At 37.3% G+C, this 24,466-nt stretch overlaps 1 protein-coding gene and 1 pseudogene across 2 annotated transcripts in view; one reads left to right on the top strand and one right to left on the bottom strand.

The window, feature by feature from the left end:
* The window catches only part of POF1B (POF1B actin binding protein), an 87,731-nt gene that overhangs the window by 36,788 nt on the left and 26,477 nt on the right, over positions 1–24,466 (bottom strand). Inside the window, exons 5-6 of the mRNA XM_081223204.1 lie at positions 18,259–18,360; positions 13,486–13,668 (exon numbers count right to left, since the gene is read on the bottom strand). Of these exons, the coding sequence (XP_081079330.1) occupies positions 13,486–13,668; positions 18,259–18,360 (285 nt within the window). The remainder of the gene's footprint in view (positions 1–13,485; positions 13,669–18,258; positions 18,361–24,466) is intronic.
* Positions 6,443–7,279, top strand: LOC308609538 (small ribosomal subunit protein eS1-like; annotated as a pseudogene). The gene has a single exon. The product of its transcript is annotated as a small ribosomal subunit protein eS1-like (transcript).

Here is a 24,466-nt window from a genome sequence, read left to right as displayed (position 1 = left end):
CAACCATGTTTGCAAAATTCAGTGGTAGTGATTATAGAGTCCTACCAATAGTAGACACACAATAGTTGCAGATTTCAGCTGAGCTTTCTATATTTTCTTGCCTGGTCCCCTTCAAGCTTAGTGACATACATTTTTGAGAATGCTATTCAGGACTAGGGATAGCCTGTGATGAAGGCACAAATCACAATCTTGTAGTAGAGGGTACTGGCTTAATTAAATTTATCCCCACTCTGTAACTGGCTTATGTATGCATTTTTCACCTATTTGCTTAGTGGATTCTAAAGTGCTTAAAATCACATGTTATATAAAAGCAATTATACATAAATGCCTAACCCTCTAAAAGGTCATGGACATGTTAACTAATAAGGTCTTCTGTGTTTAGACCCTCCTGGGTAGTAAATGTTCGCTACCTGACAACAGAAAACATCACTATTAAGGAAAGCTTACAACATATAGATTATTATCCTGCAAACCTTATATGGTGACACTTGTAGATAAATAAGGTTACTGCTTCATTAATTTTGCTTTGATTTGGGACATTTAATAGCTGTCAGATAGATTGAAACCATAGTTAATCCAGTTGGCATTAATCCCTGTGAAATGAAATACATTTTATGTACAACGTCATTTGGCTAACAAGGTAAAAAAAAAAAAAAAACAATAATTGGTATCTTCCTATTTTGTACCACAAGAAGAAATCCTAGGAGAAAAAGTATCAGAATTTTAGGTTCTGAAAATCCTCAGTGCTATTTTAATCTCCATAGATATTTTAGTAAAGAAATGTTGCATTATACAGTACCTGTAAGAAGCAAAATCTTCTGGTACACAGATTTTCAATAAATGTTGTCACTGAATGGAATGTACTGTACAATAATTATAATTCTAAAATGGAGACTTGACTCATAAAAACAGTCCTGTACTTGAAATAAAGACCTAATTTAATTTTCTGTGAGTAACTCTAGGCAGCAAAGTGTTGCAGTGAAGAAAGAATGGAAATTGGAGCCAAAAGTGGAGCTCCCACTTCCTAGTTGTGGCCTAAGTATATGTACTGCTTAACCTCTCTGAACCTCAGGTTTGTCAACTGTAAAATGCAGGTAATTTAGAACTTGTTTTATAAAGTTGCTGGAGGTATTACTTAGGATGGGGGGCAGGTAAATTATGAAACTGTCATGTAAAAACCATCATACAAATAATGGTTTTATTTGACTTAACACATATGGACAATTGGCTATTTGAATAATGATAGAAGGAGTGGAAGATGGTTATAAATTTTCTACAAGACTCTCAGCTACCAGAGAGTAGAGACACTCTTTTTATACATTTATTTAATTCCAGAACATACCATAGTGTCCGAGTATAGTAGATCCTCAGTAAACATTTGTTGCATGAGGTAGTTGTCATAAAGGATGCAATTTGGGCTAAATGTTAACTATAATAGATGTAAAAGCACTAGCTGGAAGAGGTGCTTTAACAAGGTAACTGAAGGGCTTCCCTAGTGGTGCAGTGGTTAGGAATTCACTTGCCAATGCAGGAGGCACAGGTTCGAGCCCTGGTCTGGGAAGATCCCACATGTCCTGGAGCAACTAAGCCTGGGCGCCACAACTACTGAGCCCACGTGCCACAACTACTGAAGCTCATGTGCCTAGAGCCCAGGCTCCACAACAAGAGAAGCCACCAGAATGAGAAGCCTGCACTCTACAACGAAGAGTAGCCCCTGCTCACCGCAACTCGAGAAAAGCCCGTGCGCAGCAACGAAGACCCAATGCAGCCAAAAATAAATAAATATATTTTTTTTAAAGCAGCTGAAATTGACTTTATCCGAAACCTAGTCAATGCTGTCCTTGCACCCTTTTTGGTGTATATGATGTATAGATTTTGACATTTTACTATAAACTAAGATGATTCTTCCACTCCTCTAACAGCTAAAAAAAAGTAGTTTGGATTGTCATTTTATAATGAATCCAGGTGACTAATTTGTAACTGCTTAAATTATTCTCTCTGACTGGAAAATAAAATATATTTTCCTATAACACACATGACTACTGAAAACTTATGAAGCTTTTTCTCATGAACAATGGGAATTTTGCCACTGATCATGTTTTTTCCCCCCTTGTGGTTTCCAGAAATCTCAGAGCCAAGTTTTTAGCCCATTTTTACTAATGACATGGAACTCTGTAGCCTGCATTTCTGTGTACTATATTTTCCTTCTGGTGTTATTGCCCCATTATATTTACACTGTCCTTGACATTTCTTTTTCTGTTCTATTACATCTTATTTGTTCTTTTAAGCCACTCTAAATACTTTTTGTAATGAAGCGGGAGATATATCCCAATGAAATTAATTTTAAATGAATATGTATTTTTTAATGCATAACTTCTTGGAAACATCTTTGTTGCTACTTTTTTATCTTCTCCACCTCTCTGTCATTTCTCTATTCTGCCATTCCTTAGTATGTAGTTTATTCAAGGAATGGAATCACTTCTTTATTATGTAAGCAAAGCCAGTGGAGGAACTCATTGCACATATGTAGTAGCTCTTTCAGTGTATTGATAATTTATCTTACATTCTAACTTTCTTTTTCTTAACACAAAGGCTAAAATCTATACCCCCAAGCCACATGCAGGATTTAAAAGGTCTCAGTGGCATGATGCATTCATTCATTCAGCACACATTTATTGAGAACCTACTAAGTACTGCCATATGGTACAGTTCTAAGTGCTACTGGGGGAAAAAAAGACATAAGATACTGTCTCCTCCTCTCTCAAGGACCTTATGGTCTTTTAGAAGAGCTAAGATATGTATCTAAATAACTTTATATGATAGATTGCCCAGTTCATAAGAGCTATGAAGAGAAGCACAGATCACATGGTAAAAGAGTGCTCTCTTCTCTTTGGCAGCACATACACTAAAATTGGAACAATACACAGAATATTAGCATGGCACCTGCGCAAGGATGACACACAAATTCGTGAAACATTCCATATTTCTATGGGTGGGATGTGAGCCCAGGAGCCTTCACCCTGTCCTGTGGTGTCTCCCTAGGTCTTCCACAAGCTGGTCTCCTACAAGGGCTGTTTGCTGTCTCGCCTCAGCACGATGCTGAAGACGTGGGTTAGACTGCAGCCCAGGGCAGAGTCTCCTGAGAGCCCTTGTTGCTGAGAAAGCCAACTGTGAGACGCCTTGCAGCTGCTTGGAGAAAAAACCCTAAATACCTGCTGGCCGAGTACTGCGAGTGGCTCCCACAAGCCATGCAGGTTGACCTAGAGAAAGCCTGGCCACCCACCACTGACCACTGACCCAGTGCCTGCCTGAGGGGCCAAGGACTGGCCTGCGGACCCAGGGGGACTGGCAGTGGCTGGTGGCCGGTACAGTCACCCTGACCCCAGACCACGCCCAGGAGGCAAGTCGAGACCCTGGACACCCTCATGCATCATGGCTCGATTCTGGGCACGTGCTGCCTTGCCTGGGCAGTCCGACACAGGGGTAACTTTTTTAAACTATTTATTACAGGGTGGATAATGGTTTTATCTCCCATGCTGGCCCCATTTTAAATGTGCTCTATGTACTACATTAGTCCCTGTAGAGCAGCAAGGCTGCTGGGCAAAGGAAACCACGGGCCCTTCTTCTGCTCTCCATTCCCTGCCAGTGTGGTGCACCCTCCCCACAGCCAGGGAGGGCCCCCAAAGCTACTGCTGACTCCTGTGGAGTGGGTGTCTCCTCCCCAGGGTTCAGCCCCCCACTGGCTATATTACTGTAATAAACTTTAGCTGTGATGACAACAACAACAAAAGTGATAAAAGAGTTATAGGAAGGAAATCCAACTTTCAGCTATATGAGAGTGGTTTTATGTAGGAAGATTCTTCAGACTATGACAACTGATTAGGTGTGAGGTGGCAAATGAGAGGGAAAGTAAAAAGTAATGCTAAATTTTAAGTCTGGTGATTAGGGCACTGAAGATATCATTAATAGAAATGGAGGGCATAGAATGAAAAGCTGGTATATGGTCAGTTGGAGGTGACTGTGGAACAGCCAAGTAAAGACATCAACTGGTCCATTAAAAATTATGGATTAGGGCTTCCCTGGTGGCGCAGTGGTTGGGAGTCCTCCTGCCGATGCAGGGGACGTGGGTTCATGCCCCAGTCCTGGAGGATCCCGCTTGCCGTGGAGCAGCTGATCCCGTGAGCCATGGCCTCTGGGCCTGCGCGTCCGGAGCCTGTGCTCTGAGGCGGGAGGGGCCACAGCAGTGAGAGGCCTGCGTACCACAAAAAAAAAAAAAAAAAAAAAAAAAAAAAGGATTAGAGCTTCGGAGGGAAGTTGTCTATGTAAGGTGATCATGTAAAGGTCATAGAAGTCAAGCTTTTACACCATATAGTCAAAGGAGAAGGGGTAGAGAAAGGAGAAGAAGGCCAAGGATGGGTTTTTGGGGAAGATCTGATGAAAGAGGGAAGAGGAGCCTGAGGAGAATTAGAAGCAGCAGTACAGTATAATGGAAAGAAAGAATATCAAGAATACAATGGATCAACATTATCAACTATTCCATCTTATTCGAACTGGAATAAGATGAAAATGAAGCAAAAAAGGAAGTGGAATTTGCAACTTAGAGGTCAATAAAAGCAGTTTCAGGAGAATGTTGAAAATAGAATCTGGTTTTCAAAGTGTTAAGGAATGTGTGGGTAACGAGGAAATGGCAGCAGTGAGTATGCCTTCCTCCTTCAGGGATTTTGCAAGTGAAGGCAACAAAAATGATTGAGATCATAAGTCATTTGATTGGTAGAGTTGCTAATGGAGTCACCTTGAAGACAAGGTTAGATTATTAATTCTCAAAGATCAGAAGAATCAAAAGTTCACTGAAAGTACAGAGAAATTTTTCAATGAAGTAGGGTGTTGAAGGAGTTCGCATAATGAACTCAAATTGTGGTCCCTGGAACAAGCAGCATTAGGATAACGAGTGAACTTGGAAATGCAGACTATCAAGTCCCAGCAATCTCTATTTAAGCAGGTCAGCCAACTGATTCTGGTACACAATAAAGTCTGAGTTCCACTGCCTATTCTTGGTAGAAGGGAAGGCTACCTGCAGAGAGTAAGAGAACAGCAATGGGACCTGGAGTATGAAGAGGGAAAAATAAAGATTATATACTGAGGACCGGGGTGGCAAGTCAATCAGAATTAACTAAAAGGACTGTCTAGCAACAGAAGGAATCCAGCAAGACAGAGATAATCTGTACTAGACTGAATTGGCCTAGTTTTCGTACTTTCTCTAGCACACAAAGTCAAAATCTAGGTGCAGAGAAAGTGAATGGCAGTCTATCCAAAGTAAGGGATTAGCAAAGTGAGAACTAATCAGAGAAGGTAACAATTTTAGGGTTTCTAGCAAGAGCATTGTTAGGGGACACCAGCCTGGTTTGGAACTGAGGGTTAGAGAGCTTGTTGAGGGCGAGGCTCAATGGGAATTAGGGAGTAGGAGATGAAGTAAGAAAGTGATGATAAGAGAAAGAGAGATTCAGAATTCCAGATGAAACAGTTTCAAGTGATGTGGAGGTTCAAGGAGTGGCCAAAGTCTATGAAGATGTAGTAGAAATGAAGATATTAAGGGTGATGAAGAACCATGAGGACAGAGCATGAGAAAGATCTCTCATTTGAGTGGAGAAGTTCTCATAGATGATTCCAGGGCAGGGGTCAGGGGAAAGTGGGGAGAAGATTGTAAGCCTGCCAGTGAAACTGTTGAAGGATGATGAGAGTCACTAGAAGGTCAGTAGTAGTGATAATATGAGCCAAGAGGAGAGGTGTATAGGAAATGGTTGATCAACAAAAAACAGAACACTTGACTGTATAAAATTGTACTGAGAGGGCTTCCCTGGTGGCGCAGTGGTTGAGAGTCCGCCTGCTGATGCAGGGGACACGGGTTCATGCCCCGGTCTGGGAAGATCCCACATGCCGTGGAACGGCTGGGCCCGTGAGCCATGGCCGCTGAGCCTGCGCGTCCGGAGCCTGTGCTCCATAAGGGGAGAGGCCACAACAGTGAGAGGCCCGCATACTAGAAAAAAAAATGTACTGAGAAAATAATTAGCAATAGATACATAGAAAACCAAACAAATGAAAACATTTAGGGAATTATTAACACCAGCAGATAATAGTTGTACTAATAAAAGCAGCAAAATAGTACACAAATTAGTTCAGCAGTAAATAATACTTTCATAGCAATAATAATATAAACAGTGAATAATGATTTAGCCCTAAATATGGGGATTTAACTATACTGAGATGATGAAAAGGATGTAAACAGGTAGGTGGATAATTAATAGAACTAAATCCTTATGTACCAGAATTATCAACAGATAATATACAACGTTGATAAATCAAAAAATAGCAGCATAAGTATATCCATATTATTTAGCTATATGGAAGTACAGACAAGAAGAAAAAAAGCTAAGAGTTGAAAATAGTTGCCTCTAACTTCCGCCCTTTTGGCTCTCTGAGCAGCACCATGGCGGTCGGCAAGAACAAGTGCCTTACAAAAGGTGGTAAAAAGGGAGCCAAGAAGAAAGTCGTTGACCCATTTTCTAAGAAAGATTGGTATGATGTGAAAGCACCAGCTATGTTCAATATAAGAAATATTGGGAAAACAGTAGTCACAAGAACTCAAGGAACCAAAATCTCATCTGATGGCCTCAAGGGTCATGTTTTTGAAGTGGGCCTTGTTGATCTGCAGAATGATGAAGTTGCATTTAGAAAATTCAAGCTTATTACTGAGGATGTTCAGAGTAAAAACTGCCTGACTAATTTCCATGGCATGGATTTTACCCATGACAAAATGTGCTCCATGGTAAAAAAAATGGCAGACCATGACTGAAGCTCACGTTGATGTCAAGACTACTGATGATTATTTGCTTCATCTATTCTCTGTGGGTTTCACTAAAAAATGCAACAATCAGATTCAGAATACCTCTTATGCCCAGCACCAGCAGGTCCGCCAGATCTGCAAGAAGATGATGGAAATCATGACCCAAGAGGTGCAGACAAATGACTTGAAAGAGGTGGTCAATCAGTTGATTCCAGACAGCACTGGAAAAGACATAGAAGAAGCCTGCCAATCTATTTATCCACTCCATGATGTCTTTGTTAGAAAAGTAAAAATGCTGAAGAGCCCAAGTTTGAATTGGGAAAACTCATGGAGCTACATGGTGAAGGTAGTAGTTCTGGAGAAACTGCTGGGGATGAGACAGGTGCTAAAGTTGAAAGAGCTAATGGATGTGAGCCACCAGTCCAAGAATCTGTTTGAAAATCAGACTTTTAATGTTGACAAATAAAAGTTCTTATTTGTGATAAAAAAAAAACAGAAAATGGTTTCATCTGGGCATCAGGCATGCATGGAAAGGGCTGGGACAGGAACTTGCTATTTGTTTTATGCCATTTAATAATATTTGACCTTTTAAGCTATCTATATGCATTACTTTGATTAAAAAAATAAAAATAAAAATTATTTTTAAAAGAGTAAATAAATAACAATTATTGTTTGCCACAGAACAAGAGTTCAAAAGAGCACAAGAGCAGGAGGTAGCAGGAGACAGATAAGGGTGGTGTTGGAGAAAAAAACTGGTCCAAAACAGATATCAATTAAATTTGGGGAAAGGCTAGCAGAGAACAGAGTTTTGCACAAAAGACACTCATTTTCAATAGTGGGGATGGAGAAGGCAATAAAGATGGAGAAGGGGGCTTCCCTGGTGGCACAGTGGTTGAGAGTCCGCCTGCCGATGCAGGGGACACGGGTTTGTGTCCCGGTCCAGAAAGATCCCACATGCCGCGGAGCGGCTAGGCCCGTGAGCCATGGCCTCTGAGCCTGCGCGTCTGGAGCCTGTGCTCTGCAACAGGAGAGGCCACAACAGTGAGAGGTCCGTGTACCGCAAAAAAAAAAAAAAAAAAAAAAAAGATGGAGAAGGACTGGAGTCACATGTGACTGAGTGAGGGAACAGGCAGAAATGCTGAGTTTATTAAGCTAAGCAGCCCAGAGTTTCCATCATTAGTGAATGACTTATGTTAAATAAACATTGTAACAAGCTTCCTGGGTACTTGCCAGAAAAAGCACCTGACACTAAGATCTGTGCTGTCTTGATGTTGACAAAAATTAAATTTTCAAATGACAGAAGAAAGGTATCACATGTTGGAGAATTTTCCATTGGCAATAGCACTATCCAAGTGAGCAGGCCTCTTCCCTTGACATCTTCCCATGATTCAAAGTTTTCTTGGAAGCCTCAAGCCAAGTGCAAAAGAGTTGTACATGTAACATAAATAATTATTTGAGTCTTTCTTATAAACACCACCTGTATAACAACTTGTAAAACGAGTCCAGCTGAGCTTTTCCCTGTCACTAACGTATGTGGAATTATCTGTGCCTTGCTAATGGCAGGAAAATGATCACAGCATGTTATTCTTAATGTCCTCGGGGAAGGAAATGTGATTGGTGCTGTTTCGAATTTGAAACCAAAATAATGATCTTTCTAAGGAGAAACATGGAAAACATACATAAGTTAGTTTTATTAAAAATATTTTGAAGCCAGGTTTTTGGACATCTAATTTTCAAAAATATTTTAATGCCTTTTGCTTCTTGGAAAGCACTTTAAAGGTGATTTAGTTTCATTTAAAAATATCATTACAGGAACTTCCCTGGTGGTGCTGTGGTAAAAAATCTGCCTTACAATGCAGGGGACATGGGTTCAATCCCTGGTCAGGGAAATAAGATCCCACATGCAGAGAAAACTGAAGCCCGCGCACCACAACTACTGACCTCGCATGCTTCAACTAGAAAGCCTGTGTGCCACAACTAGAGAAGAGAAAACCCACACAGCACAACTAGAGAGAAGCCCTCTTGCCACAACCAACGATCCCACATGCCTCAACTAAGACCCGAAGCAGCCAAAAATAAATAAGGAAATAAATAATAAATAAATCTTAAAAAGAATATCATGGATGGGGAGGGTGGGAGGGAGGGAGATGCATGAGGGAAGGGATGTGGGAACAGATGTATATGTATGACTGATTCACATTGTTATAAAGCAGAAACTAAAAAAAAAAAAGAATATCATTACAATGGAAACCAATTATTTTATTTTGATGCTTTGAAAGATTTGGGGACTGGGGTTGGGGGAGGAAAAGGCAGAGAATCAAACATTCATTTGTGTACCTAGTATGTGCTTGGCACTAAGCTGGATACTTTACATATTTTACCTCATTTAATCCATTGTAGATACACTGCACATTAAGTGTGATTCTTCCCCACATTTATAGATGGGGAAACTGAGGTGCAGTCCAGTTAAAGTCAATTACCTAGGATCATGCAACTCAGCAGAATCAGGTTTTATAAACTCAGATAATTGAATTGAAAGTCTGTGTTCTTTCTACCTTATTATACTACCTCTGAATTGCAATTTAACTCTAAACACAAACTAAAAATGGGTCATCCTTTAGTTTTAAAGAAGTCTAACTGACATCTGCTCTATTACTCTTCAGAGACTCTTCCACTCATGGGGAAGACACATGTAAACACCAAGGAGCCTCGGTGAGCCAACTCATTCTCTGCCCTGCTTTGTCCATGGGATCTGCACAATCAGGTTAACTCATCCTTACTTTGACCAGAAATGGATCCAATCCTATGTAATCCACACAGGTGGAAATTACCAGCTCTAAGCTTCCCAGGGCACTATTCCATTTTCAGAAGCACTTCAACTTTATCCACATAAAATACTGGAAAGCCAGAAGAAAAGTATCTATACAAAAAGCCTCCAGCCTTTAACAAAGTTAAAAGTCGGAATCTCAAGCTAAAAGATGAATAATAAAATAGAAAGTAATATATTAGTTACCCACCTCTGCCTATTTTCTAAACACAATATCTGGTCTGGTCAAATATATTATTAGTTGCACTAAGCTAATGGAATGATATAACATTACCATTGTCACTGTACAAGATTCTTAATCCTATGATATTTTTCCCATCTCTGATAATTGTCCCTCACTCCATTCCTACTGTCATTATCCTAGTTTAAGTTTTACACTTTGACTACTGAAATATTTAGCTTTTAATAATCTCTCTGCAAATTCTTCTCTGTGGCATTTTTTCATGTTGTAGGCTTTAGAGTTTATAAAGCATGTCAAACATATATTTTCATTTAGTCTTTACATCAACCCTGTGAGGTAGACATCACTACCAAAATTTACGGATAAGGATATTTCTGAGAGATTTAGTATTTATTAAGAACACAAAGCTTGGAAGGGACATAGCTGGGACTGGAACCCTGGTCTTCCTACCCTGAAGCTAGTCCACTTTCTGTTACAGCATGAATATCTCCCCAGTGGCAGACTATTAATCCACTGTCCTATTCATGTTTACATTATTGACCAAGGACTCTCCATATTACTGACTCAACTTCCAGAGGGAACGCTCAATAAGCTCTGGAGTCAGGCTACCTATGTATGAATCCTGGCTCTACCACATGCTAGCTATGCAAGCCTTCACAAGTAACCTAACTTCTCTGAACCTTAGTTTCCTTCTCTTGAACAATAAAGGCAACAATGATACCTTCTTCATCTGATCATTGTGTGAAGAAAACTAATCAATATTTCAATCTATCTTGTACAAAGCTTCTAGAATTAACCTCCTAAATCATACTTACCAATATTTTCCTACTCAATAACCTTCAGTCATTCTCCATTGCCTGCCAAATAAAGTTCAAAATTTTAAACTTAACGTTCGGGAATTCCCTGGTGGTCCAGTGGTCAGGACTCTGTGCTTTCACTGACGAGGGCCTGGGTTCAATCCCTGGTCAGGGAGCTAAGATCCTGCAGTGGGAAGGACCTCATGATCTGGCCTTAAGGTATAATTTTAACCCTACACTCTAGTACTCTTCATCCCATGTCTTCCTTGCCATACAAACCAAACCACTATTCCTGAAACCCAAAGTGTACTTTCCCAAATATATGACTTTTTTTCATGTGATTCCCTGTTCTTAGGATGTCCATGCCACACAACACAGTACCACATTTGGAAATTCTGCTCACTCTTCAAAACCCAGGACAATCTCTTCCTCCTCAACAAAGCTTTCCTAGATCTCCCAGCTGAAATTAATTTCTTCTCTCTTCTGTTCCCAAAGCACACTGCATGATCCTCTTTTATAACAGATGCTTTGCTTTGTATAATGTTTTATGTGTTTGCCACTTTCCCCTATTAGACAACAAGCACCTAAGAGAAATGTGACAATGTCTTACCCATGTTTGTATTTTTCATAGTACCTAGCATGAAGGTTTAATGCATACAAATAATAATTACTGCTAAAAACTAGTAATTACCATTTAAGTACTTACCATCAGCACTCAACAATGGTTAAGTGCTTAACATACAAGACATAATTTATTCTTACAATAACCCTGTAAGAAATGGATGATGAATCTTTATTTTATGATGAAGAAACTGAAGCATAGCGAAGTATTAGATTGAACTGTATGAAACTGTTGTTCTTTGATCAACTTTGACCTATAAAAATGACAATTTCAAATGATTTAACCTAATAAAATGTCTTTCTAATGGTTATTACTAATCCATTCAATTTAAGAAATTCAACACCATCTGGACCACGTTTCAGAGTAATTCTAAAGGCCAGTATTTCCATACATGATAATTTTAGGCTTTTTTAGATTAGAAAAACGTGGATATTAAATTTTTTGTGGTTCTTTTTTACCAATATGGCCAAAGTGTATATTTCAAGTTTCAGTCCTTAGAAATAATCTCATTCATATTTAATATAAAACAATCATATTCTTATGTGGCCAGGCACCCTCTATTTTTTTCTTATTCTTTTTCTTTTGTCTTTCTGTAGGAGTGGCCTATGAAAGAGGTCAATCTGAGCAAGCTATTATTAGAAAAAAAATATGAAAAAATACGAACAGTGGCTTATTCCCCACAGTTCCAGTTATAATTGTTAGTTTTTCCAAGATACAAGACAATATTTTTTCTTTTAACACATGTATAACAGAGGTTTACATGATTCTAAAGTATTCAGAACATAAATTAGTCACTGATGATTGCATCCCAAGATATTTCTTCTTAGCAACTAAGTTTTAGTTTCTATTTTGTTGATGTAACAAATAATAAAATGTACGCCTATTCTGACTTGAGTTAATATGTCGTATTTTCAAAGAAAATATATAAAAAGCAATTACCAGCTTGTGAAATGTGACCATTGCAATCATCTTAGACAATACCACTTCCAATTCATTATTCACTTAAATATCATACTTCATGAAAATATTTAATGCTGTACAATTGTTGGACCCATTTTAGAACTGAGGATCAGCTAGAAATTAGGTGTTCATTGATCAGTTCTTAACTCCCCTCATAGATTTAATGTATTAATAAACCTAAATTATTTTGTCTTCTGAGAAGAGATGGAAAATTTTGTTTTAAAAATGCCATAATACATATACCCTGAGAAAACCATAATTCAAAAATAGTCATGTACCACAAGTTCATTGCAGCACTATTTACAATAGCCAGGACATGGACGCAACCTAAGTGTCCATCAACAGATGAATGGATAATGAAGATATGGCACATATATATAATGGAATATTAGCCATAAAAAGAAACAAAATTGAGTTATTTGTAGTGAGGTGGATGGACCTAGAGTCTTTCATACAGAGTGAAGTAAGTCAGAAAGAGAAAATCAAATACCGTATGTTAACACATATATATGGAATCTAAAAAAAAAAAAAAAAAATGGCGGGGCTTCCCTGGTGGCGCAGTGATTGAGAGTCCGCCTGCCGATGCAGGGGACACAGGTTCGTGTCCCGGGCCGGGAAGATCTCACATGGCACGAAGCGGCTGGGCCCGTGAGCCATGGCTGCGGAGCCTGCGCGTCCGGAGCCTGTGCTCTGCAACGGGAGAGGCCACAGCAGTGAGAGGCCCGCATACCGCAAAAAAAGAAAAAAAAATGGCTCTGATGAACCTAGGGGCAGGACAGGAATAAAGACACAGTCGTAGAAAATGACTTGAGGACACGGGGAGGGGGAAGGTTAAGCTGGGATGAAGTGAGAGAGTAGCACTGACATATATACACTACCAAATGTAAAATAAATAACTAGTGGGAAGCAGTTGCATGGTACACGGAGATCAGCTCGGTTCTTTGTGACCACCTAGAGGCATGGGAAAAGGAGGGTGGGAGGGAGACGCAAGAAGGAGGGGGTATGGGGATATATGTATGCATATAGCTGATTCACTTTTTATACAGCAGAAACTAACACTATATTGTAGAGCAATTATACTCCAATAAAGATGTTAAAAAAATAAATATATATAAAAATGCCATAATAAAACATAAATCTTCATGGTATAACTCCTCAATATTTTGCTGAAAATTTAATGTGGGTACCTATACAGTGGTGTGAGCAGGGTTTAAGAGATTATTTCAGTTTTACAAGGAATCAGCTCATTAATCTTATGTGCTCATGTGTATGGTTTGAGTGACTTTGACACAGTTCAATTCCAGTGTTTGTAGAAATTGAATCACTTCCTGTGATGGTTTGGATTTGCTGGCTACAGTGGGATTGTTGACAGTGTAGAGAGTGGAAGATGTGGGGCTGTTGGACAATGTGATGATGGCACTGAACCTGAGGATAGCATTCCTAAAACACATACTCATGCCAAAAACAGTCACTCAGAATAAAAATAACTAATAAAAGAAAAGCCAACTGAATCCACTTTAATCTTTCACAAGATAATTCAAGCCCTAGGATTTATAGTTTTAATAAGTGATATATTATTTTTTCCAATTATTCCATTGGGAAAAATTGTATTGAACCCTATTTTTATTTAACCAGGTGGCTGTAAACATCCAAATACTTACCTAAGTTGGCCAGAGAATTGCATGTTCTGATTAAATTAATATTACAGTTATACTTAACACTAAAACTATAATGAATATTAATATTAGTATTTCTTTGATGATTCAACAGGCACTTCAGGATCTAATTACATAATAATACTGAAGATGCTGATGGATATAAATTAGAAAATAATATAATGTAGTGATTTTCAATGTCAGGAAGCATAGTAGAAACACAGCAGGGGCAGGTGAAGTTCTTATGCTTGTGAAAATCAAGCATAAATTAAGAAAAAAGATTGGAAAACAGTGACTGAGCCTTCAGATTCAGAAAACATGGATTCTAACTCTGATTCTACCACTTACTCTGTGATCTTGAGAAACTGTATATGCAACCTTTATAAGCTTCAGTTTCCTCATGTGTAAAAGTGGAGATAGTATGTACCTCACTGGGTTGCTATGAAGAGTAAATTAACTAATGTTTGTTAAGTGCTTAGTACAAAGTAGGTGGGTAATTAACATTTATTATTATTATTATCATATATTATCATTGTCATCATCATCATCAACTTAATCATCATCCACCCCGTTAATTCTGCAGGTGAAAAAAGAAATAACCATGAGGTCCAGAGAAGTAAGATGATTTACTTATAATGACACAAATAATTAATGGCAAAATTGGTACTGGAACTCATGATTTCTTGCTCAGAGTTCTGTCAGAACATTAAACTGAATTGGTACTGTCTTCAAAATATTTTGGAACTTCTTTTCAAACTAAATCTTTGTTATCTGCTTGCTTATTTACCATGTTTTTTTCTGGTAAGTGTAGAGCACAGAATAAAAACAGATATCTGGTTATTTCCATTTGCGGGATTTCAGGTATGTTTGAATTTTCTATATTATTTTGTTATTATTCTACTTTGAAAGCAGGCACCTGAAAGCCAGTTTTCAAAGAAAAAAATACTCTATTTGAATCATAATGCTACATTCATGCACATACAATTAACTTTGAAAGTATAAATTCAATGCTCTATTTCCTTTTGACTGTTGGAAAGGTGACATATTAATAAAGTAAGGCACTTCAAATTTTAAAAGTTTTATATGGAACAATTTTTATTGTTTAATTTGGAATATTCATATGGAACAATTTTTATTGTTCCATATTTAATATGGAACAAGCTATATTAAATGAAGAAAGCAAGCTGCATAAGAATGAATATAGTATGCTCCTTTTGTATAATATTTTAATGTACATACATGTGTATTTACAAATACATACAGCTGCTTTTAAATGCATGCATAGAGCAAAAAACATTTTAAGACTGACTGCCTCTGGGAGGGAGAACTGAGGGAGAAGAGGATCAAGATAGAGAAGCTGTTTTTTCACTATATACATTTTTATTCTCTTTTCACACTCTTTTTATACCTTTTTATACTTTTTATGCTTTGAAATTTGTACATGTATACAAATATCTTTTCATGTATACAAAAATTTTTTGAAAGAAAAAAAAATATATATATATAAAGAAACACATTTTACAAGTAGACATTGCCTTGGTAGACATATAGATAATAAAGGTCATAGAATCAGTTCATAGAATGATTTTCTCTAGGCTCTCTTCAAATATGACCTACTTTATAAATATGCTAGCACTAAGTAAGAGCTCTACAGTTTAGAAGCCTGACTGTGTACTATCAGTACATTTTGTACAAATTTTGGGGGTGAATTTATCATCTGTTCCTTTATGTTACAAAATACCTTCATACACTAGATTAGGATAAAGTCAGAGTGATAGTCAGAGAAAGCTTTCACCAGTGGGGAGCTTGTACACTACTGAAGTAGAATTCTTCCTGAAAAAAAAAATGTCCCTTAAAAAGCAGATTAGGAAAAACTTTGAAAGGACAATAAATAAAACAAAACCCATTTCTCAATCATCTTTCTTTATTAACACATCAGTTGAATAGAATGCTGACAGTCTCTCCATCTGGGATGTCTTGTGGTTTTCCTGAGCCTATTTGGCATCTGAACCACTCATTTGTACCATTAAAGTCTTAGCAGGTTTTCAGTTTCCATTCCTCACACCTGACTACTAAAATTATTGTTCCAAAGCAAGATATTCATACATTTCTCATACTTTTGAAGCATACCACAAGCTGAGTTTTTAATGTACAAAAGATCAAACATTTCTGATTTACCATATATCTTATCTTTTTTGCACAAGAAAAAAATACACAGAGTACAATTTATATGAATTGGATAATTATCTTGCAACTGACACCACTTTACCACTCTTCTACTATAAATTCCTCTTTTTTTGGACAGGTCCCATCTCCTAAGAGCTAGTCCTATTTGGATTAGTCTCATATGACATTAAGCAGGTTCATCCAGACTCTGGCTTTATCCAGCTCATCCTACCGTATTTCTGTCACTGAGGAAACTCAACTAGGTCAAAGCAGTTGTATGCATGGTTCCTTTTACCTTGGGCAGCCTCCCATGGCAGTTCCAAAACTCCCAAATCATTTAAGTCATTAATAAGAAAAGTGGACATGTAAAAGTAAATATTCTAGTTAACAGTAAGTAGCAGCAATGTTCTCTTAAAGGAATTCTTCTTTAATTGTTCCAGATGCATAGCAATAATAATGTACAGGATATTCAATATTTTCTTCTAGGGCCAAGATTTAGAAAGGCTGTTTATTCTCTTTGAAACAAGAAGTTGGAAGCAGCATAAAATGATGTGTCTCAAACATTCCTTCCTATTTAAAGTGTGTCAGACATTGTTTTGGCTGTCCAGTTAGATAAAGGACAGATATTATAATCTGGTAGCTTGAGGAAAATGCCTTTTGAAGAACTAAAATATTTCGAGAAATTTTTCTGTTTGGTATCATAATGTCCAGAAATATTCTGCAGTTCTTTTGGAAAATATGTATTTAATATGTACTATACTAAACCCTTCATACTATATACAGTTTTCCAAGCAGACTAGAACCTTAAAGATTTGGATATTTATGATTCTGAGAGTTTACTCTTTTTCATTTTTATTGGGTATCAAATGAGTAATAATGTATTAGTTCCTATGAATTGGGTAACAACTACCCATAAATGCTCATAAAAATAAGACATGTTCTCATGCCAAGAAAAATGAAAAAAAGAGACTTTAGTATATTTTAATGTTTCAGTTGTATATGAGAAAAATGATTTTGTGATCAAAATTCATTTGATAATATTTAACTGCCTGTTTTGGGTTGAATTGTGCCTCCCCAAAAAAGATTCATTGAAGTCCTAACTCCCAGTACTTCGGAATGTGAACTTATTTGGAAACAGGGTCTTTACAGAGGTAATCAAGTTAAAATGAGGTCATTAGGATGGGTCCTAATCAAACATGACTGGTGTCCTCATAAAAAGAGGAAATTTGGACACAGAGACAAACATGCACAGAGGGAAGACCATGTGAAGACACAGAGGGAGGGTGTTATGTGACAACGGAAAATTAAAATTATGCACCTACAACCTGAGGAACACTTGAGGCCACCAGAAACTAGGAGATAGGCAGGGAAGAGTTCCTTCTATAGAGGCTCTAGAGGGGGTATGGCCCTTTAAACATGGCAATTTCATAGTCTTGGCCTCTAGAACTGTGGGACAATAAATTTTTGTTGTTTCAAGCCACCCAGATTGTGGTACTTTGTTACCACAGCCCTAAGAAACTAATACATTGTCGTAGTTCAAGAGACAAATCCCAGGATTTGTCTGGGCTGGGAATGCTTGTACCCACTGAGGAGATCAATGTGAAACCTCTGCTGGTTACAGTAACAACTCTGCTTAAAGGACGGAAGGGCAGGGGGAGAGAGGAGCTCTAGATGCCATGGAATTACCATCACTCTGCTGCAGTTTTGTATTCTGTACTTGGTCTCTCAATTAAGCTTAATGGAATTTCAAAAACTGACTTCAAGCTTTAGCTTTCTAGACCTTTTACAGTATTCAGTATTTTACAGATCTGTTCATACATAGTGTTATTTAAAAATTCACTTCATATTAAATGAATTAAGGTAAAATTGCAATGTTTTAAATTATGATTTTTGTGAGCCTCATTTAAAAGAAACATACAAAGCATTGAGATATCTATATTAAGTTCAGATTCTTAATTTTTCCCGTGACTGGATATATTTTTATTTTAGTTTCCCTTTCAGTAAAATGGGGACAATAATGCTTCAAATGAGGAAATGGAAATGAAAGCGTTAAGGATGATACAAAGGGCTGTAGATATAATGAGGTATCATTATGACATAGTGAGCTTGCCTGGCACTTGACAATTGAAGGCCATTTTAGCTCTATTAAGATATTCATAATTCAAAAGTATACACTTATAAAATAAGCCTTAAAACAAATTTCACTTACCTGATCCGTATTTAGCTTCTCCACTTTTCTTATGGTTTTTTCATAAATAACATTATTTCCTGGAAAGAAATGGCCTCCTCTTAGGAATGGCGACAGTGGTTCCTATAAAGACAGTTTTGCTTTGAAAGTTACCTTTTCAGAGGAATCTGAACTTAAGCAAATATGCATTCTCCAATAAACTCTGAGGCAGTGACAGACTTTAGGAGGAAAGTGGAATGACATCCCAATAAGTTTCTGAGAGATATAAGGATATAGTAATAAAAATAGTCCATTTTCTCAAACAGAACAAACTGTATCTCCCACTACATTTTACTAAGCCTAACAGTGTTTTGGGGAAATTGGAAAAAAGTGGGGAATATTTTTTTTTCTGTTCCTAAGGCAAGATAAGTTTCCTCTGAGGTAGACGGGCATGAGGTCAACCTCATCTAAACTGGGTTCACTGGCAGGTTACTTTCTATGTCAAAGTATTATTAGAGAAATGCAAAATAAACATAATTCAGCACCACTGAGCCATAAAGTAGGTAGAACTGTATTAAATATTTTTTTTCTTGGAACTCAATTTGGGTTCCCTTGAAGTGTACAATTCCTACTTGTGATTACAATCAAAGCTAAGGCTCTTAGTACAAAGTATGTTTTGGATACTGAGAAGAGTAGAGGCTTTAAGAGCCACTGTATCTCCATATGATCAACTAAATTGATGTAGGATTATACAAGTGCTTAGAAGTTGTCACCAATGAAATAATGGGTGATGACATATCCAAGATCTGAAAGAAACCAGGAAGGGCTAATAAGAATCAGATCAGGAGTCCAAAATAAACGTACTGTGTACTATACTCCTCTCCTTTATTTTGGTTTTCATATGACTTTTCACTTGTATAGGGGGAGTGAGGGTTATTTTGTTACAAACCAAAAATTGCATTCATTTATTTTTGTAATGCAAGGGAACAGTAGAGAAGGGGATTGGCTAAACCTATTACCAGTTAATGTGCTTAGGACCATTTCAAAACCAACAAAATATGATAGCATTTTTGTAGTCTGCTATTGTAAAAACTGTTAGAACAACTGGACTAAAACACTTGTTTTTGAGGAGGCAAGACACTTTTGAACCCAAAGTATACACTTCTTGTACTCAAGTTTGGATAAAGCATGCTTTAACTTAATATTCCTGGAATACTTTGGTAAAACAAACATATAAGTGATTCATTTTGACTAGCTGATGACTTATCAAATCTAAAGATGGATATATATTTAAAAATTCCCCTAGAAACTATTTTGTGTTTGTTTTTGTAAAAAAAAAGCCTCTTTGGTAATACATGTAACAAATGTTTACATTCATGTAACACATGTTTAAGAGCTTACTATGCACAGTATACTTTGCTAAGTATTATAAGGCATGAATCAAAGTTAGATTATTACTAGGAGCATTGAATATTGATCAGGGTTCAAACTATAGCCAGCAGCCTATACTTGTAATGTTCTCAAGCTAAGAATTGTATTTATATTTTTAAAGGATTGTAAGTAAAAAGAAGGAAGACCAAGATCCTATATTTCTAAAGGACTATAAGTAAAAAGAAAGAAGACCAAGACCCCATGTGGCCAACAAAGCCTAAAATATTTACTATATTGCCCTTTACAGGAAAAGTTTGCTAATCCTTAGTCTAGATGATATATGAACACAAATACCTATAATACAAGGGAGAAAGAGGCAAGGGCCAATAAAAAGTACAGAGAAATAACTTATGGGATGGAATTCAGAAGAAGAAAAACCGAGTTCCATTGGCAGTGCTTGGGTAGGTTACTTGGATCAGGTAGCATTTAAGAGAAGGTAAAGGTGGGCTTTAAATATAAGGGGGTGAAAGAAAATGGTATTTGAAGTGAAGGAAAAAAGTCAAGACACCAAGGTTGGAAAAGTGTAAAGTTATATGTAGGGGTCATACTTGGCAGATGGAGCTTGGTTCTGCAAGCAGTGAGATGCCTTTGAATGCTTTTAAATGGGGCTGTGATTTGAACATAAGTCTACTTCAGGAAGATTAATTGGGGAATGGAAAGAATACAGATGAGGAGACCAGTTAGAAAATTATCCTAAATCATCAAGACAGCAATTTTCAAAGAAGACTCCAAGATCTTGAGCCTGAGGAATCTACTATATGGTAAATGGGCTCAAAAACTAAAACAGTAAAAGTGGAGACACATGGAGTTTTCTGTGTTCCTGGTAAGAATCTAGGTCAGATTCATGTTTTTATTCCTCATAACACTTAGCAAAGTATATAGTGCATAGTAATCCCTTAAAAATGTATTAACTTATTGCAAATAACTAGCAAAAGAACTCTTTTACAGCACACAGTTGAGAACACATCTGGAACTAAGTGGGGATTTCATGGCTATTCTAGATTTCAGAATCATATGCTTAGAAGTTCTGGTTAAAACCATGCAATTGCTGAAAAGGCAAATGAAGATCAAAGACAGAAATACAAATCTTCAGACATGAGAATCATAAGAGGAAAATGTCATACAGTCAAGAGAAGAGAATTTTTTAAGAAGCAATAGGAAGGTGAGTGAAGGTATAAACGCTTCAGGGAGGTCAACAGGTGAGAATTACAAAGTAGATTGGATTTGAACTACTACGAATCTTTTGGATTTCACTACTAAAATTAGTGGAAATATGTATAATAGAAAAAATTTCTGGGTTAATAAAATCTGTAGTCAGTTCTGCCTCTATCACCTACATGCTGTGGAAACTTAGGTAGTCATTTACCTTCTCTGAGGCTCAGTTCCTTTATCATAAGGATAGTAATGCAGGTTACTTTATGCCAAGCAAAATATGTATGTTAAAGTACCTTTAATCTGTCATATTAATGTATAAAAGGCATTGGTTTTGAATAATACAGTAATATAATATTTAAAATCAATACTGGTTTTAAAATAATTTATGAGAATCTTGTTAGAACTTTTCTAGGATATCGAGTTTAAAAATACACAAAAGTAAGCTTGTTGAGGGCAGGGGTTTTATTCATCTTGAATACCCCATAGTGAATGAACAGATGATTGGATGAGAAGGGACAATATTAACTTTTATATAAGGATATAAGCATCTTCTAATAGGGGAAAAAAATAACAAAAGCATGAAATTTTCTTCTCTATGAACTAAAATTCACTCTAAATGCTGAACCATTATTATTTCTTAAGAAGGAAAAGGACTTAGATGCTAAGAGTATCAATTCTCCCTAAACTGTGTGTTGGACTTATTTTAAATGATCTACTGAAAGAAAAACTTCTAAATTTAGGGAACTATTATTTTCCCCAAATCTATAAGAAAGTAAAACCCAATATTAATATGAATAGATCACTCTGCATAAAACAGGTCAGCAAAATTAGTCAAAAGGTTTAGATTTCTAACAAATGAGTGCTAAACAGTTTCACTATTTGGTAGCTTATTTTATTTTTCTACCTGTACATTGGAATTGGTGCCAGACCCACTCTAAAAATTAACAGGTGTTTTCAAAGATGGCTGATCTTATAATTTCATTGTTACTTTTAGAACCTCTGGGAGTAGTTCTCACATCTAACAAAGTACATAATCCCCAGCATCCACTTTACTGTTCCCAGGCCATGAAACCTTGTTGGAGAACATTTTTTAAAAAAAGATTTGCTGGACTTCCCTGGTGGCACAGTGGTTGAGAGCCTGCCTGCTGATGCAGGGGACACGGGTTCGTGCCCCGGTCCAGGAGGATCCCACATGCCGTGGAGTGGCTGGGCCCATGAGCCATGGCCGCTGAGCCTGCACGTCTGGAGCCTGTGCTCCGCAACAGGAGAGGCCACAACAGTGAGAGGCCCGTGTACCTCAAAAAAAAAAAAAAAAAAAAAAAACATTTGCTGATGTGCCTCAGTACGAATTCAAGTTATCCAACTTTAAGAGGCCCTCCGACTTTCATGCTCATACTTGTATTCACCAAGTTCTCTATAACTATGGTTACAAATCTTATTTTTTTCCTCAAAGCCCCATGCTCATGTTTGTTCTTTCACCTTCTATTTACTGAGAAAACCAATATAATCTGTCCAATGAGATTCCTCCATTTTCCTCCCCACCTCAAAAATCTCTTCAGTTTCTGCTCGTTCCACTCATTATGGAATAACATACTCTTCTTTTATCTGGAAGTCACTTCTCTGTCTGTACCTGGAATCCTATCCACTCTAGACTCTTCCAGAATTGTGTCCCCTTTCTTCCCTTTCTCTGCTACATCTTAAATTTTCCTTACTACTAGTTATTTCCCTCTGTCTATAAATCTCTCAGATCTCCAAGATTCTGTGCTACTATCCCACCTCTCCTCCTTTGACTAATATCCTTTTTAGGAGAGTAATCCTCACTTATTTCCTCCACTTCTTGATGCAGTCACCCATTAACTTTTTGCATCCGGATTTTGCCTCCATATGTATACCACAACTGCTCTCTCAAACATCAACATTTCTTTCTTAATGGTCAAACTCTATTTTCAAACCTCATCCTCCTTGGTCCTTTGGCCATTTGAGATGGTTGACCACCCCCTTTCTCTATTTGCTTCAGTTAGTCTGTGTTCACATCCCTCTCTGACCACTCCTCTACCTGTGAAAATGGTTCCTTCCTTCTATTCCTTTAGAGTAAGCATTTTAGTTTCTGACCTCAAGCCCTTCCATTACCCCTCAGTGATCTCACTCATTCCCACAGCTACAAAGATAACTTTAAGAGGAATAACTCCTATATCCTTATCACAAATGTGACCTTCCTCAAGTCACTTTTTAACTGCCTGTTGGGCATCTTCCCTGCCACGTGTCTCAAAGGCTACTGGTTCAAACAGATCTCACAGTCTTCCCCTTTCCCAAACCAGCTTCTCCTCTCCCCTACTTCTTACTCCTTTTAATTGGGCTACCGTGATGCCAGTATCTCAAACTGAAAAGCTTAAGTCATATTTGACTTTTCTTCTTTTAACCCAAAATCCAATATAGGTTATCAAAACTTGTTAAAATTACCCCCAGAATAACTGTCAGAAAAGATAGAGAGTGACACATTTAGTCAGAAGACCTAAGCAAGTCACCCTTATTTAAGCTTTTGTTTCCACATTAGTAAAATGGTACCAATAACAATGTTCATTGTAATATTTCCTTAAATACAACAATAAATCCTTTCCTGATTTCCCAAACAAATATGTTAGCTCCAGCCTCTGAACTTCAGTAAGACTTCATCTGTATTTCTCTTATGGCATCTATCATAAACCTCACCATATATTTTACATAGCTGTTTGTGGACATATCTTATTCCACTTCCTGAGAGGAACTATAAGCTCCTTTGGTTCGGGAACCATGGCTTTTTCCCTTTTATTTTCCAATTTGAAGGCTGTAGAGTGCCCTTCCCAAAGTAGGAGTCTGTGAGTGGAAAATTAATGAAAATGATTAATATAAATTGGATTATATCTACTGATGGAGTAAAAATATTTCCCCATTTCTGAGTCATGTTATATACCAGAATGCATAAATCCCTTGACTAAAATGACAATAAATGGAAAATAAGGAAGATCAGGAGCAACCAAAAATAAAAAGGCTGAACAGAGTTAGAAGGATATCATGAGATAAGTGGATTAAAATCAGTTTAATTACGGGGAGAAGAAGTAAAGATTAGACAAACTGGAAGGTGAAAGAGGATAAAGTTGCCATTTAGGAGGCTCAGATTATTATAAATATTGTAATTTAGCCAGAATCTTCTCCTGAAGGAATTTAAAAGAACAAACAAACAGCCATATACTTAGACAAATAAAATGTATCTGGACAGGATTTTCAAGCTGCTCTGCAAAACCAGTTATTTTTTGTTTACAAAGCATGGGGATTGAAATTTGTTTTATCCCTCAATAATGTAAAAAGTTAAAAGCTGAAACTGTTAAAGTTAAAATGAGAATTTTTCTTTAACCCTCTGCTGCATCTTCTCCCTGAGAAACTATTTACTTCTTTGCAGTTGAACACAACCATAATGAGGCAGGCTCAGTGTTACAAATATGTTATGTACTTGCATACATACTTCTGAGTTCTCTGCTTTTGTGATTACATTCTAGCTGGCAAGGATGGGGGAGAGAAGTGGTATGTGGGCGTCTATCTGGATCCTAATTCACCTACGTCATCAATCGTCCTTAATTCACAAATGTTCCTCTCCCATATCTTCACTGTTCAATTTCAGTTCCAACTC

This window comes from Mesoplodon bidens (genome assembly GCF_964165515.1).
Source record: "Mesoplodon bidens genome assembly, chromosome: X".
Taxonomy (NCBI): domain Eukaryota; kingdom Metazoa; phylum Chordata; class Mammalia; order Artiodactyla; family Ziphiidae; genus Mesoplodon; species Mesoplodon bidens.
Note: the sequence above shows the minus strand (reverse complement) of the source record. Positions and strands in the feature narration are given on the sequence as shown.